Below are 18,066 nucleotides of genomic sequence, written 5' to 3'. Positions count from 1 at the left end.
CTCAGGTCAATCTCTAGTTGGTCTAAGATACTCAGTACCTAATTTCAATGGTAAGAGGGAAGGTTAAATCATTTCTGCAGGAAAGTACCATAATAATGAATATCTATATCTTTCATATACAGTGTCTAATAGCTCATAAAAAACCATTAAGACATGTCAGAAAAAATGACCATATATTTGAAAACAAAGAGAAAAGGGGATCATATATGACGCTACAGGTAATCCAGATATAGGAATTAGCAGACAAAAAAACTCTATGATTAGTATTTTCCAAAAAATAGTGGAAACTGGATAAAATACATGAAAAGATGGGCCATTTCACCAGAGACCTGAAATCTGTAAAAAGAAAAACAAAAGGAAATTCTATAATTGAAAACATAATACTAGAAATTGTTACTAGGTGTTTTAATAGCTAATTTTTAAAAAAACTAAGTAAAAGATTACTAGAGCACAGAAAACAGATTACTACAAAACAGGCCATTCGCTACAAGACACTCAGGGGGAAGGACAGAGAAAAAGAGTAAGAATTCTAGAAGAAAAAAAGCATAAGAAATATATGAGACATAGTCAAAAGGACTAAGTTACATGTAACTGGAATCCCAGAGGAGGAAAGAATCCAGCACAAAAAATATTTGAAGACAACACAATAAAAAATTTACTAGCCACGAAAAAGTAAAAATCTTAAAAGTAACCAGAGGGGGGAAAATGCATTATCTTGAAAAAAGTGGGGTGGGGGGGGGGTTGGTTACTGAAAGCTGGTCTCTCCAAAGAAATTGATGTAAGTGATAGAAGTTAAAAGACAACTGCTTTAAAGTATCAAGAGACTATTAACTGTCCACCTAGAAATCTATAACCAATGAAAACAGCTTTTCAGAACGAAGATGATAATAACTCCATAAAAAGCAAAATTGGGCAAAGATTTGAATAGATATTTCTCCAAAGAAACAGCCCCACATGTGTATGATTACTTGATTCATGACAAAGGCAAGCAGTGAAGAAAAGATGGTTTTTGCAATAAACTGTGCTGGGTTAGCTGAATATCCATCAGGAAAACAAATCTTGACCCCCAAACCTCAAATCACACACAAAAATAAATTCCAAATGGGTAACAGATCCAAAACATGAAAGATAAAAAACAGAAAAAAGCATAGGAAGAAAATCATCATGGCCTTGTGATAAGTAAATATTTCTTCAACATAACACAAACAGCATTAACCATAAAGGAAAAAAAGGAAGGCAAACTGGACAACATTAAAAGAAAAATGAAAAAGTGAAAAGGCAAGCCATGGTATGAGAGAAGTTACTTGTAATGTACATAATGAACAAAACGCTCACATCATATTATACACAGAATGTATACTAATTAATAAGAAAAATATAGTCAGGTAGCCCACTAGGGGGAAAAAATGAAGTAAACAGTAAACATCTTTTCATAAAAAATATGAAAAAGTGATCAACTTCATCAAAAATCACAGAAACTTAAAATTAAAATGTTACTTTTGCTCACCTACCATAATAGCTAAAAGGAAAGGGATAAAAACTAGTATTGGTGAAGATTTAGAGCAGCTGAAACTTTCACACACCGTTAGTGTAAATTATAAATCAGCACAATCACTTTAGAAAACTCTTGCTATTAGAGCTGATCACAGGTATACTCTGACTTAACCTGTACACCTCGGAATATACCCAAATGTTCATGTGTACCAAAGACACACATAAGACTAATCAAAAGAGCACTCTTCATAATAGTCTCAAAATAGAAAACAACCCCAAAGTCCATTTACAATAGAAAAAATAAGAATATAGGTTGTGGTCTATCCACACAATGGAATATTATTTGTTAATGAAAATGTACCAAATATATCTACATGACATGCAACAGTAACATTAATTTCACAAACATGATGTTGCACAAAGGAACACATGCTGCTCACATAAACTCAACAAGCATAATAAATCTATGTGTCAGAAGTTAGGTTAGTGGGGCAGAGAGGTAATGACTTGGGGAGACATGACAAAGAGAGTTTCTGTGGTGGTGGTGCACTGGGATATGCTGGCTACATGGCCATGTACTTTTTGCAATAATTCACTCAGCCACACTTAGGACTTGTGTTCTTTTCTTTATACTTTAATACAAAGTTTACTTGTTAAATAGAAGTGTATTACACCAAGAAGGACAAACACAAGGTTTCACCAGAAACTCCCAAATGGAAGTGAAGTGAATGAAAGCTTCCAAGTGGAAGTGAAGTGAAGCAGCTCTTTAAGTGCATGATAGTGTCACCACCGAGATTTTTCATTCACTGTTCTAAAGACTTGAAGTGTGATTTTATCTTACTAGCTCAAAAAATCCAATCATTAAAACCTGTATATGCTGTACCTCCTTCTGTACTGCTCCCTGAACTACCCCAACCAGAGGCTGGTGCTTCCTTCCATAAACTCTCCCATCACCTAAGCTTACCTTCTGTTTGCCATATAGTTAAATCTTCTGTGTTGCCTATATATTTTTAATGAGTTCCCAGTGCTTAACACAGTCTCTCCCAGGATCCGTAGGTATTCAAATGTGGATGAATAAATGACATAAATTCTCTTCTGCACAGAAACGTTTTTCCCATTTTAATGCAAGAATGATGGAACTTTTAACTCAGAATCCACAAATTCAAAATGACAAATTATGTCTATGCCTAATCAAATCTGAAAAATCAATTGCCCAACTACCTATTCTGTTTCTTTTCTGCATTCTTGGCCAAAATCATCTAAGAAAACATTCAGACACCCTTGCCCCATTTGGCAGCTTGGCAAGAAGATGACCTAGCAGGTAAATTCAACATATTAATAGGCTAACTGTAGTTGCTTAGTTATAGTGGCAGCCTCCATCTTTTAAACAAGATCATTTCCTTAATTAACAAATTCTTTACACTGTTATTTACATAATCCTAGCTCCCCTTTTCCTATTCGTCATATTCCTCTAAACATGTGGGGTCTTTTCCACTGGTAGATCCAGTGTACCTATGCTGAATTTAAACACGACTCTCTAAGGGATAAAGAGAGTCTAAGGAATGTTATGTGCTTTGCCAGTTTCTGCTTTCATGTTATTCCCTAATAAACATATTTTACATTTATATTGTGTGTGTTTCACACACAATATAAGGTGTAGAGATGTGCCTCATCTACAGGTCACAATCTTCAAGTTTATGAAGGGACATTTACTTGCAACCTTGCTTAGAACCATCCCTTTGGAATGATGGAATGGTTATTTTATCAGTCTTCCCTATTTTATCAACCTTCATAAAGAATCATACTGCGTGAGCCTTACCCTTTAGGCTAAAGAATCTTCATTAGATGAAACAACGGTTCTCTTTAATTTGGTCTATAGGCAACTCTAATCACTTCCACTAACTTCTCTACTAGCACTAGCAGCTCAGCTGAGTTTTGTCTACAATTATAACTGTATTACCAAGTGAATTACTACTCAGACTTTGCAGAACATGTCTTTAATACTGTTCTGTTCTTGGTAAGCTTCCAGAAACCAGCTTTTCTAGACATTTCCCCGGACAGGCAACCTTTCCAGAGACAGCATCTCTCCCTCCTGCATATGCTCTGAATACTAGTTCATTTACAATATTCTATGAAACCATTTTCCTTCTTTTTTCTAAACCAAGGGCTTGGCAACTTTTTCTTAAAGGCCAGAGACTAAAGATTGTAGGCCTATGGGCCATGCAGTCTCCAGGGCCCCTACTCAATTATGTCGTTGTAATGTGAAAGCAGCCATAGACAATAGGTAAACAAATGCACATGGCAGTGTTCTAATGATTTATTTATCAAAACAGCCAACCAGACCATGGTCCATAGTTTGCAAATCCCTGCTCTAAACTCTTACAACTTCTGGTCTTCACTTCATATATCAGTATTATTATAATTATCCTGAATACTTGTAAGAGTTTATTGACACTGGTGCTGAAAATTAGGTTTGGTATGTTTTACCAATTAAAACTGAGATAAATACATAAAAGCTTTAGAAATGTTTGTGATGAGTTAGAGAAAGAATTTTATTTCTTGGTTAACCAGAAAATTTAACTGACCAAAACACATGCACTGATAACTACAGTTAACTTAGGTATTACTTAATTATGAAAATAGAGGTGATAATTTATAATAATGACCAATACATAAACAAATATATTATGATAAATCTACATAATTGACAGTAACAGTGGGACTACAGTGATCTTGCTTTTCTTCTTTTTCCCCTGTTTTCTATAATTAACATCTATGATTTCTATAATATGGAAAAAAAAGTTTAAGACACATGACAAGCTAAAATGTTTATTAAAATTTTTTATTTAGTTTGGAAATAAAAATACTTAGACTTGAAATTAAGTTTAAGAAAAATTCAAACCAATCTACCCTATGATCCTTTTTAAAAAATATTCACATCAATTAAATAAATAAGTTAAAATTTTCATTTACCTGTCGGTTCCTTTCATCCATTATGCGTGTGATTTGTATTTTCTTCCGCCCCATTTTCAGTCACCTTTCCTTCCTTATATTCCAAATATTTAATTCAAAATTAATTTTCTTCAATACCCTAATGCATCGTACACAGCTTCTATTATTTCAGCTTCTAGTCCAAGGGCTACAGCTGAAATTTTCTATAAGATCTAAAAGAAAACACAAATTAGAAAATTTAAGTTCTATAAGTTTGCAAATCATGAAAATGTTATACAAATTTCAAACCTGCTTCTATGCTGCACATGGGCAGCATTATTAGTTGAAATTCCTGGTTATATAAAATTGGTAATTAAGTTGAAGCTTTGTTAACTTTACCCCTAAAATATCTCTTGAATCTTTTAGTGCCTCTAGCTCTGGCTGAAAAGAGTACAATTATAACCTTCGAGTTTTTCTCAATGCATATAATAATAGCAACAACAAGAGCCAATGCTTACTGGGATTTTTCTATGTGCCAGGCACTTTTCTAAGTACCTGCCATGTCTTAACATTCAATCCAAACTGAAATCTTCTTAGTTACAATTACCATCTCCATTGTATAAATAAGGATATTGAGGCACAGAGATGCTCAGTAATGTTTCTAAAGTCACACACAGTAAAGGGCAGAGCTTGGAATATGAACTCAGGGACTCTGGCTCAAAACTTCTCTTTAACATTGTAGAAAATCCCTGAAAGTTTCTGATGGCCTCCATGTCAAAGGATGATCTGGGTAGCCCCAATCTACCTTGACACACTATTCTTGCAAACTGTCCTAGCCACCACCAAAATTACTATCTGTCAACCCACAAAAGCACTATACGATTTCATAATAATATCCACTTAAATGAAATACTGTTCCTTTAGCCATTTAATAAAATCTTCCTAATCAGTCAAGATTCATTTCCCCCTGATAGAGTAAACGATAGCACCTTACTTTGTGGGTATGTGTATGACAAATTCCAAGTCCATTTTCCTCTGAGACTATGAATCCTTCAAGAACAGGATTTTTTTATTCCATTTATCTCTGTAATTGAACGACTGGCAATGATATAATCTGTCATGTTCTGAATAATAGTTTTGTCAAAAACCTAATGTTTCCAAAACTTACATAATAAAATATTTACAAGGGCATGGAAGACAAATGCTAAAACATTCACAATAATAAATGCTCAGTGGAATTCTATTAAAGTATTTTTAATACTGTGCATGTATATCCATAAAACTTCAATAGTACTGCCCAGCAAATCCATGTTTGATTAAACCTGGCTTTTGCTCAAAAGCATGAGTTTTCCAGTTCTTATCAGTACCATTATTACCACAAGCATGGCATTTCTTACATATCTTCCCTCATACTCATTTCTCCATTCACGTAAACATTGATTGAACATCTATTAACAAGTGATAACCTATTAATTGATCATGTACTTGCAAAAAAAAAATGTACTTCCTGACACTGTACTAGGCACATAGGGTAAAATGGTCCAAAAAGGTGGGGGGGGGGGCATGATTTCTGATCTCACAGATTTCACAGTTTAGTAGGGGAAAACAGACATTAACCAAACTATATATAAATGAATCTGTACAAATCAAAATGAGGAAGTTCATTTATCTGACCTAAATTCACAAGTTAGGGAAGGCTTCCTTGAGAATGTGCCTCATACCCAAACCTGAGTATGAGAGTGTACACACTAGTCAGAGAGAATAGCATGTGCAAAAGCCCCATGACTAGAGGAAGCAGGAAACAGAGAAACTGAAGGATGGCAAGTCACTGGTGGGAACCAATCAAACAAGCAGCTGTGCTGTAGAATGTTTCTGTTTTCTCAGGAGACCGTAATATAAACCAATAAAAGTCAGCTTATTCAAATCATGTTCCCTAACAGATCAAGCTGCATCCAATTACCGTTACAAAAACTTGCAGTGTAGTAGGCAACATAAATACTCCTACATTTCAACACTAATGCCTATAAGGTATATGCAGCACTGCATTATCTGAGCATTTAGCTTCTGACAATGGTTGAGTAGGTTACTTCAAACCAACTTATTCTAAGAATGAGAAAAAAAGAAGGAAATTAATCTGTTTAAAATCACTGGAGAACTTTTAAGGCAGAATTGAAGGGTTGAGATCTGGAAGAAATAGGTTAAGACCAGACTTCAGACTATATATCCCTCTAGTCGTTTGCAGATTCTTAGAACATTGACTGAGAGGCTGAGAAGCTAAACAGAGGTTTCAAGAGATCTATGGGTGGGATACAAAAACAGATTTAGGGCCTACCAAGGAATAGCCCCAGTAAACACACCAGGATTCTGGAGGGATCCAAAGGACTATGCCCTCAGTATAAAGGCAAACTAGAAATAGACCAGGCCATACAAGGGCAGTATAGCTTCAGATCATCTCATTCACTGATTAGATTAAGGTGATCTGGGCTATGTAGTGTGATTAGCTTAGCCTCATGCCAGTTAAATCTTCTGAAAAGATGTTAGCAAAAGTAAATCTTACCAGGAAAAAAGATAGTATCATCTAGAAATTCAAATGATTTTATGATTTCTATATGTCTAAAAGTAAAAAAATAACCAGTTAAGACCTGACTGAAAACTAAGATTTTAAAATGGCAATACAATTAGACCCACAGTAGATCCAGATAATGGTGTTATGAGAAAAGAACTTTAAAATAAGTAAATGTGTTCAAAGAATTAAAAAAAAAGAATATTACCATACAATGCTAAAAGCATAGAAAACATAGAACTGAAAAGGACAATACTGAAGACAGAAAATAAAAAAATTGATGAGTTTAACAATAGGTAGAATACAGCTGAAGAAAGAATCAATAATCCAGAAGATAGGAAAGAAGAAAACACCTACACTGAAGCCCAAAAGGGCATGAAAATGGGAAATACAGAAGTGTGAAAAAACAGTAAAACATGGATCCAAAATACATGTAATTAGTGTCCCAGAAGGGGAAGAAATATTTAAACACATATAGTTAAAAACTTACCAATGACATCCAAGATCTACAAACACTCAAGCAAAACAAATACAAAGAAAACCACAACTGAGGCATATCAGAGAAAAAAAGGTGGGTGGAGGGAAAGAGAGACACACACAAAGAAAGATCAGCCACAGAGAGACCTTAAAAGTAGCCAAAAAAATAAAATAAAATAAAGATTAACTTTAAAAGCAATAGTAAGATTTACAGTTGACTTTTTCATGTAAGTAATGGAAGCCAAATACAGTGGAATGATATTCTCAAAGTGCCAGGAATGGGAGAAATCCCAAAGTAGAATTCTAGATCTGGCAAAAAATACTCTTCAGGGAAAAAAAAAAAAAAAAAAGGCAAAATACAGACATTATCAAACAGAAACAACAAATTTAACATCAGAAAACACTGAAGGGACTTCTTCAAGTACAAGGAAAAAAAGATCCCAGATACAGCTTGGATACTGCACCAAAAATTAAGTAAATACATACATACATACATACATACATACATACATACATACATACATACATACATACAATGAACAGGGTGAATATGTAATTCTAAATGAATAATAACTAAATAAAATACTTTGTCGAATTTTAAATATTACAATACACAAGAACAACAGCACATAATTGGGAAGGACAGTAAGCAAAGTTAAAAGTGTTCCAGAATCCTTTCATTTACTGGGAAACAGAAAACATACTTATTTACTTTTCAGACTTCAATAAATCAAAGATGCATGTGGTAATCTCTGGGGTAACCACTGCAAGAATAGTAAAAGTTCACTCAAGCTAACAAGCTAATAGAGGGGGGAAATGAATTAATAATCCAAATTGTATGTAAAAAAACAAAATCCAATTATATGATGATTATAGATGATTACTTCTTAAATAAATGAGGATATAGAAAGACTGAAAGTCAAAGCATGGAGAACAATATACTGTGTAGAACACAAATCAAAACAAAGTTTTGTGGCTATACTTTATCACAGTAGATTTTAATGCATAAAATAAATACATGGATAGAGATACAGTAAGACTTCATTACAATAAACGTTCAATTCACCAGAAAGCAATTTTAAACTTGAATGTACCTAATAACACTTAAAGTCAGGAATCTGTTCCTGAAAATCAGATATTCTACACAAAACCCTAACCAGGAGCTTATTTTCCAATATCTTAAATAGGAAAAATTATGTTACATATAAATTCACAATCCCCAAGCATTTCTCTTTTAAAACTTACTGAAATAGAGAAAATGTCCATTTACTACAGTAATTATCATAGTTAGGGTGTAAAATACATGACTTCATATGCGATAGATAGCTTTCTCACTGGCTTTGTTTCCTTTGCCACAATTTAACACTGTCTCAACATTTTTGCGCTTTCTAGAGATTTAAGCAAAATTAAGGGCCAAATATGAATAGCAATTAGAAACTTATTAAAGACAAACACATATGGCAGATAACAGTTCAAAGGCTTCTAATATTGTAACCTCTTTCTTACTGCCAGCAGCAACAGAGATGCACATTCCCTCTGTTGACAGCACATGCTTCAAAAATGGCTACATATGATTCTAATGTTCTACAAACTGCATTTGAAATTTCATTTTTGACTTTTCCCATATGTAAGTTTGTTAAAACACTGAATTATGCAGCTGTGAAAACATACTTTTTCTAAATAAACTTCAGCCAGTATCAAGGAAACTAAGTGAAGTCCACAATTCTAGCAAGTTGATTTTAACACAGCTTTCTCAGTAACTGATGGAACAAGCACACCAAAACAAGGAACAGACCAGATGAAATAGAAACAGAAAAATATTTGAACTTTACAATTAACGACCTGACATATAGAACACTATCCCTAAAAAGAGCAGAAAATATATTCCTTTTAAGTGCAAAACAGATTTACCAAAAGTGAACCAAATCTGGATCATACACTGTTAACAAGTTTCAAAGGACAGACATGTTTTTTTGACCTCCAATGAACTAAGCTATGAATTGATAAAAATGTAATTTGAAAACACTTGTATTGTGAAATGAAGCAGTGAACTTCCAAATAACCCCATGGGTCAAAGAAGAAATGAGTCAAAATTAGAAAATACTTTGAATGGAATGCTATTAAAATTACATCTTATCAGGGGCACCTGGGTGGCTCAGTTTGTTAAGCAGCCGACTTTGGCTCAAGTCATGATCTCGAAGTTCATGGGTTTGAGCCCTGCTCCGGGCTCTGTGCTGACAGCTCAGAGCCAGGAGCCTACTTCGGATTCTGTGTCTCCTCCTCTCTCTCTGCGCCTCTCCCACTCATGCTCTTTCTCTCAAAAATAAATAAACATTAAAAACAAAAAATTATTCTCTTAAAAAAATTACATCATATCAAAATTTAGGGGATGCATCTACAACCATGCATAAGAGGGAAATTTGTACCTTTAGAATACATATATGGAAGAAAAGCCAAAAACCAGTGTTTTAATCAACAATCCAAAAAAGTTATGAAAAATGTACCAGGGGCGCCTGGGTGACTCAGTCAGTTAAGCGTCCAACTTCAGCTCAGGTCATGATCTCACGGATCTTGTGGGTTTGAGCCCCGCATCAGGCTCTGTGCTGACAGCTCAGAGCCTGGAGCCTGCTTTGGATTCTTGGTCTCCCTCTCTCTCTGCCTCTCTCCCACTCATACTTTCTCTCAAAAATAAATAAACATTAAAAACAAAAAACTATTCTCTTAAAAAAATGACATCATATCAAAATTTAGGGAATGCAGCTACAACCATACATAAGAGGGAAATTTGTAGCTTTAGAATACATATATGGAGGAAAAGCCAAAAACTAGTGTTTTAATCAACCATCCAAAAGAGTTACGAAAAGAACAAATTAAACTCCAAAACAGTACAAATGAAGAAATAAAAGAGCATAAAGTAATGAAACAGAAAACATACAACAGAGATCAACAAAACCAAAAGTTAGTTCTTTGGAGGGATCAATAAAACTGGTAAGTCCCTGGAAAAAGTAATAAAGGGAAAAAAAAGAAACTGAATACATATCTGGGCCCAAAAGTCTTAGATTAAAAAATACGAACTTGTTTTTCCTAACATGTCCTATACTTATCACATGAAGATTAATGCAAACAACCAACAAAATCTGAGAGTAAATTATGCCAAACTAAACCGGCATATACAACTCTGTAACTACTACCTCTCATACTCCCAGCTCAAACACTCCTAATAACCTAATTATAACAATCTTTTGATCCCGTTAGGTCCTAAAATTTATTACGCCTCCCACCTTTTCAGTGTCCCTCGCCCAGTTTATGTCCCTCCTTATCCAGTTAAATTTTCATATACCCTTATTCCCACTCCCTTGGCTCCTGCTCTCCCTCCTCCCTCCACTCATTTCCTGGAAAAACTCACTCTTGACTACATGCTCCCATGTAAGCTGAATATGGCTGAGAATAAACCACCATGCTAACCAGGATAATTAATCTGACTTTAAGTTTAGCAATTCTCCATTTCCCAATTTTCTGGTTATTTTATGCCATATTCTCTCTCCTCACAACTCCAACACTCATCATCCATCCTCACTTTCAGCTGATGACTTTGCTACCTATTCTACTGATGGAAAAAATAGTAACCAGAAGAGAAGCTCCTCAAATTCCTGCCATCATAACTATCAACCTATCGGCATCTATCCCATTATACATTGCCTTCCTTCCTATTTAGGTCATGGCTGCAGCAATTCCTCTTTTCTTTCCTTCAAAGTTAAAATTCTCATCTATACTGAAGCACTCTCACTGACAAAAAAATTAAGTAAAACAAAAGATGCTATTACTTCAGTTACCTAAAACAAAACACAGAAAACAAAAAGTGTCTTGATTCCTGAAATTTAAAATACACTAACAAATTCATCTTTGCAGATTCTGAGAAGGTTCGATTTCATAAATATGTCAATTCTCCCCAAATTAATCTAGAGATTCAATGTAATCCTACTCAAAATGCCAGCAGGTTTTCTTTTATTATATGCAGAAACTAACATGATTATTCTAAAATTCACTTGCAAATACAAAAGTACAAAGAATAGTCAAAACTACCTTGAAGAATAAAGCTAAAAGACTTACACAGGGGCACCTAGGTGGCTCAACTGGTTAGCGTCCGACTCTTGATTTAGGTTCAGGTCATGATCTCACAGTTCATGAGATCAAGCCCCACACATCAGGCTCTGAGCTAACAGCAAAGAGCCTGCTTGGGATTCTCGCTCTTCCACTCTCTCTCAAAATAAACAAACATTAAAAAAAAAAAAACCAACAGAAAGGCGAATAGTCATCTGTAACTGGTAAGGAGATTGAATTAGTATTAAAAAAAACAAAACAAAACAAAACTCTTGCCAAAGAAAAGTACTCGACTTAATGGTTTCACTGGGAGTTCTACCAAACATTTTAAAGAACTACCTACCACCAACCTTTCTCAAACACTTCCCCAAAACTGAAGGGAACAGAATACATCCTAACTTATTCTGAGGTAAGCATTGCCCTGTATCAAAGCCACACAATGACACTAAAAGAAAACAATAGATTAATAGTCCTTTTGAACACTGATGCAAAAATACTGAAAATACTAGCAAACCAAACTCAGTAGCATGTTAAAAGGATTATACACCATGACAAAGTGGGATTTATTCCTGGAATGCAAGGATGATTCAACACACTAAAATCAATGTGATAAACCACATTAAGAAAATGAAGAAAAACCCACATGACCATCTAAATTGATATAAAAGAAGCATTTGCCAAAATACATTACTCCTCTGTGATAAAAACAATCAACTAGGAATTGAAGGAAACTATCTCAACATAATAAAAATCATATAGGAAAATACCACAGCTTACAGAATGTTCAAATGGTGAAAGATTGAAAGCTTTTCCTCTAAGATCAAGAATGAGAAGGATGACTGATTTCACAACTCAGATTCAACAATGTAATGGAAGTTTTAGCCAAAGCAATTAAACAAGAAAAAGAAGTAAGTATCTTTGTTTGCAAATGATAGATCTTATATGTAGAATCCCCTTAAAATTCCACAACACTGTTGAACTAATATACAAATCCATCAAAGGATACAAATAAACACAGAAAAATAAGTTGCATTTCTATATTAACAATGAACAGTCTGAAAAAAGAAAATAATTCCATATATAATGGCAACAAATTTTTTTTTTAACTCCGGTATTAACTTAGTCAACATGAACGACTTGTATACTCAAAATGAAAAAACATTGATAAAAGAAATTACAGAAATAAATAAAAAAGACACCCTATGTTCATAGATTGGAAGACTTAATGTTGTTAACATATCAAATATTACCCAAAGTAAGCTACAAATTCAATTGAAAACCCCAATGATGTTTTTTTACAAAAGTATGAAAAGGCACCCTAAAATTCATATGGAATTTCAAGGGTCTCCTAATATCCAAACTAATCTTGAAAAAGAAGAACAAGTTGGAGGACTCACACTCTCTAATGTCAAAATTTTCTGTAAAACTAAAGTAATCAATACAGTATGGCACTGGCATAAAGACATATAGATCAACAGAACAGAATAAAGAGCCCAGACAAATCCATGAATACATGATCAAATGTCAAAAAGTGTCAAAGGTCACAACAGAGTAAAACAGCAACCCACAAAATGGAAGGAAAAAATTATATATCACATTATCTGAGATTAATATCCAGAATATATAAAGAACTGCTAAAACTCAACAACAAAAACAGGCAAAGGACTTAAATAGACATTTCTCCAAAGACGATACACAAATACCTAATAAGCACATGAAATGACGTTCATCATTAATCATTAGGCAAATGCAAATCAAAACCACAATGGCATAGCACTTCACCCTATTTGTATAACTATTATCAAAACAAAAACCAATATGAATGTGGATAAACTTTGTGCACTGTTTCTGACAGTGTAAAATGGTACAACTGCTGTGGAAAAGTATGGTGGTTACTCAAAAAATTAGAGAAATCATCATTTGACTCAACAATTCCACTTTTAAGTCTACACACAAAAGAACTGCAAGCAGGAACTTGAACAAAACATTTGTACATCTATGTTCCTAGGAGCACTACTCTCACTTAAAAGGTAGAAATCCACACTCAGTACAGAGCCCAAAGCAGGGCTCAATCCCATTACCCTGGAGTCATGACCTGAGCCAAAATCAAGAGTTAAACACTCAACAACTGAGCCACCCAGGGACCCCTACCTTCCCCCCACACACCCACCCCCTCTTCCCACTGTACTGCACATTTAAAAATAGCTGAAATGATACTATGTTATGTACATTTTGTCTCAATTTCAACAAACACTAAAAAAAAAATGTACATACATTTAAAACAACTCCAGGATTATGATTTTATTAATTGAAGCCAACTACATTAGGTCAACTGAGCACTAATTTTTCTATGTGATAAAGCTAAAGGAGTTTTAGTAGAAATGAAAACATACAACACATACCTTTGGAACTAAAACTTATCCTTAGCAAACACAGATGGGCATTTTTCCCGCAAAGTAATATAGTTATCCTTGGGGGCGGGGGAAGTAATCACTAATTAAATCCCAAGGCCTATACCTGTATTCAGGCAACACTGAAGTAAAAAATTAGTTTAAACGGAACTTTTAGTTAACTGAAATTCTTTTTAGCAGGTCATTTTATAAAATCAGAAACTAGATTTAAAAAAGGAGTCCCAATATGGATTCTGCTGCCTTAATTTAAGAAATATCAGGGGCACCTGGCTGGTTCAGTCAGTAGAGCATGTGACTCTTGATATCTGCATCATGAATTCGAGCCCCCACGAGCCCCATGTTGAGGGTAGAGTTTAGAGGGGAGGGAAGGGAAAGGGAGGGAAGGGAAAGGGAGGGAAGGGGAGGGGAGGGAAGGGGAGGGGAGGGAAGGGGAGGGGAGGAGAGGGAAGGGGAGGGGGAAAGGAAAAAGGAAAAAGGAAAAAGGAAAAAGGAAAAAGGAAAAAGGAGTGGAAAGGAAAGACAGATTATAGAATCTAGCAAATTCAGAACAATTCATACTAATACTGATCAAAGATGTTCAGTCTTTTCAAATCAACTTTGTTTACTGTTTTAAAGAACCTTGTTGCTTAAGTAACTAAATATTTTCAGAGCATGGACTTTAAACAGAAGGTAAACTTTACTTTTTAAGGTTTGTTCTTATTAAATAAACACCAATCTTTGACTTCATCATAACATCTCATTTTGATGATTCTGGTAAATCAATTATTTTTTTTCAAAAACTACTAAAAAAACCTTTCGTAATGAAAGTAACTGTACACAGTTACACGGCTGTACACAATCAACAACTGAATTTTTTTAAACAAACAAGTATTTAACAAGAGAAAATCTTTAATGATTCATTACTGCTTTAAAAGAAGGAAATTTAAGAATTTCCTTTTGGACATATTAAACTTGACATGGTCATGGATCCTACAAATGAAAATGTCAAACAGGAAGTTAGATATAAGATTTAGACATTAGAGCTAAAAATATGCCTCTGGGAATTCTGAGCATTTAGACATTATTAATGTTGTGGGAAAAAATGTGCTCACCTAGGGACAAAACAGAAAATGAGAACAGCACCAAAGTCCCAAGGAATAAGATATTTATTATTGTTGCAAATGAACAGCCCAAACTATCCTCTAGACAGAAGGTTTTTAAACAATTTGGCCAACATTAAAAAAATGTTTTTAAATTTTTGTCAAGAAGAAATCTGACTTTCAGCTTTTCTTGAAAAATGCATTCTACTTTCAATAATTTATTCTAGTTTTTCTTTTTTCTAAAATTAATACCATCGTTGTGATAAGGAAAAAAGTTACTACAAACAACAAAAACAAAATGGATGCTTTTAAATTTAAGAAGAAAAAAAAATCCTGAAAGCCAAAAACCATTAACTTTAAACATCACTGAAATCTTCCTTCTACTTTAGCATTTTGTGCCATTTCCAATTACTCTTTCTTCACAACTTGCTTGGAATTTCAAAGCGCTTTCTGACTGAGAAGGTCTATTACAAGTTGAGCGAGAAACCTAGATCCTAAACACAAACATTTCACTCAACTAGCTGTGCAAGCTTTGGTACCTGACAATTTCTAAATAAAAGTAACTTTTTAGAAGAGGAAAATGGAAATTATACACATTCTATGTACCACATGGGGCTAGAATAAAATACTACACAATTGTAAATATTTTAAGGAAAGTGATTCTTTATTACTACTAACAAATGTATTTCTAAGCATATTAATATTTATGATAAAAAAAACTAAGTATTTACTATGTTCCTGCTATTTCACATATTTCCTTCCCTTGAAACAGATTAATACCTTTTTTCATACATACAACAGAAATCAGGAGAAAAAATTAAATGGAAAATATTATCTTGTAATTAATTTCCAATAATTAAATGTCAAATTGGTATCTAAGGTTATACCTTATAAAGAAGCAAACTAAAATATGAAATAGATAAAAGTATACTGTACATGTAATTATATTCTAGTTTCTATATAGCTTAAATTTTTTTCCTTAAGCTTAGTAAATACTCTGATTTCTTCATTTTTCTATAAATAGTATGTCAACAAAAAGAAGGGGAAGTGACTAGTCAACACTCTTCCAGAACCCATTTTAATTCAAACCTTTTTCTTTGCCAAACTTCAATCAAGCTGCTTGAAATATAACAGAATACTATAATTTTCAAATTACCTTAGAAATTATCTCATATTATAACCCCTACTCCTTCAGTAGAGAAGCAGATGAAATCCAAGGAGAAAAGTGAACCATCAAAAGGCTCATTTCAAACAACCAGGACATTTTCTACTGTATAACACAGCAGTTGTTCGGAAACTTTAGTCATTCAAACCTGAACTTCTCAATCTTTCCCCTAACCATGTATCATGCTTGACACTATTATTTACCTATTTTTTCTTTACATCAATTCCCATTTTCACTTTAATAAATGTATTTGAATATAAAACCTTATTACTGATATGACAGAATATAGTATAACTTGCCACAAATGAAAAATAGCCTTAAAAATAATGAAAACATAATTAAATATCAAGTAAAATGGAAGCAGTTACATATAATGTGGGTATGTATATATGTTCATGTATGTTTCATGGTATTAGTTTCCATGATTATATGGTAAATGCATATATAAATACACATAATACATATAATAATAACTGTAAGTACTAGGATTATATGGTGACAACATATATATAAAATCATGGTAACTATAAATAACAAGTCAAATCACCTACTTTGTAAGAATGCATACCTGAAAGTAGCATCTTTAGTAAGAACAATGAGATTGTAAGAAAAATTAATATTAAAGAGGGATCGGCTCCATTTCATTTAGGAAGACAACTCCAATTTTTAGCTTTAACATAAACCAGATCAAAGAATCCCATCTCACATGTGTACTTCATCAAAAAAAGGAAATACCTGGGAAACCTTCTCTGAAAGGGTTGAAACACTGAAAAAAGTCACTTTTGGGCATCTGGGTGATTCAGTCGGTTAAGCGTCTGACTCTAGATTTTGGCTCAGGTCAGAATCGCATGGTTGGTGGGATGGAGCCCCAAGTGGGGCTCTGTGCTGACAGTGTGGAGCCTGTCTGGGATTCTTTCTCTTCCTTTCTCTCTGCCCCTCCCCTGCTCATGCACAAGTGCACGCACTCTCTCTCTCTCACTTAAAAATAAATAAAACTTAAAAAAAAAAGTCACTTTTGTTCAACCAATTTTTGCCTCAAGAGGACTTCTGGAGCCTTCTTCCTAAATCTGAAAAATATAGTTGGCAATTTTCTTTCTTTTTTAAATTTATTTTATTTGAGAGAGAGAGAGAGCGAGCGAGCGAGCAGGCGAGGGGCAGAGAGTTAAAGAATCCCAAGCAGGTTCTGCGCTGTCAGTGCAGACCCCAATGTGGGGTTCAATCCCATGAGCCGTAAGATCATAACCTGAGCCAAAATCAAGAGTCCAACACTTAATCGACTGAGCCACCCAGGCACCCGAGTTGGCACTTTCCAAATGGTTATGGGAAACAGATTACTATTCCATTCATTTTGCCATCCAGTTTTGGGGAAAATGCTGTTTAAAAAAATCTTCTATCAGGCCTTTCCAGTACCTTCTCAGAATATTTAAATTATCGTCACTGTCAGTTCATCAGATAAGTCCATACCCATAGGATACAGACAATGAGCAAGTTTTCTATTATGTATTAGTTGGTTCAATGGAGAAATGGAAGCTTTTCAAGAGTTCTGGTATGTAATAGCAGTAAAGCACTTTACACATATTTATCTTCTTAAATTCTTACAACTTCTTTATTATTCTCATTTTAAATCTGAGAAAATGAAAGCCAAGGCCATAAGTTATCTTTTCTCCAAGGTCACAGCTGCTAAACAGCAGAGCCAGGTCTATGTGTAGCTCCAGAAGAGCACTCTAACAGCTGTACTCTGCTGCCTTATAAGAGCATCAGGAATCTAAAAGCCCTACATCAGTTTTCCCAGAGCTGCTAGTTTCAGGTGCCAAACACCAGACTTCACTGGTGGACCCCAAGCCC

At 34.3% G+C, this 18,066-nt stretch overlaps 1 protein-coding gene across 7 annotated transcripts in view; it reads right to left on the bottom strand.

The window, feature by feature from the left end:
- Positions 1–18,066, bottom strand: part of MEF2A (myocyte enhancer factor 2A) — a 163,799-nt gene that overhangs the window by 87,826 nt on the left and 57,907 nt on the right. For 6 of the 7 annotated variants that reach the window (XM_023254974.2, XM_045058880.1, XM_023254975.2 and 3 more), the window contains one exon: positions 4,468–4,658. In XM_023254974.2, the coding sequence (XP_023110742.2) occupies positions 4,468–4,521 (54 nt within the window). In that variant the 5' untranslated portion in view covers positions 4,522–4,658. Of the gene's footprint in view, positions 1–4,467; positions 4,659–5,419; positions 5,510–18,066 lie in introns of all 7 variants that reach the window. The other variant, XM_023254973.2, reaches the window with a different exon arrangement.

Source organism: Felis catus, chromosome B3 (genome assembly GCF_018350175.1).
Source record: "Felis catus isolate Fca126 chromosome B3, F.catus_Fca126_mat1.0, whole genome shotgun sequence".
Taxonomy (NCBI): domain Eukaryota; kingdom Metazoa; phylum Chordata; class Mammalia; order Carnivora; family Felidae; genus Felis; species Felis catus.
This window is presented reverse-complemented; position numbering and strand designations above follow the sequence as displayed.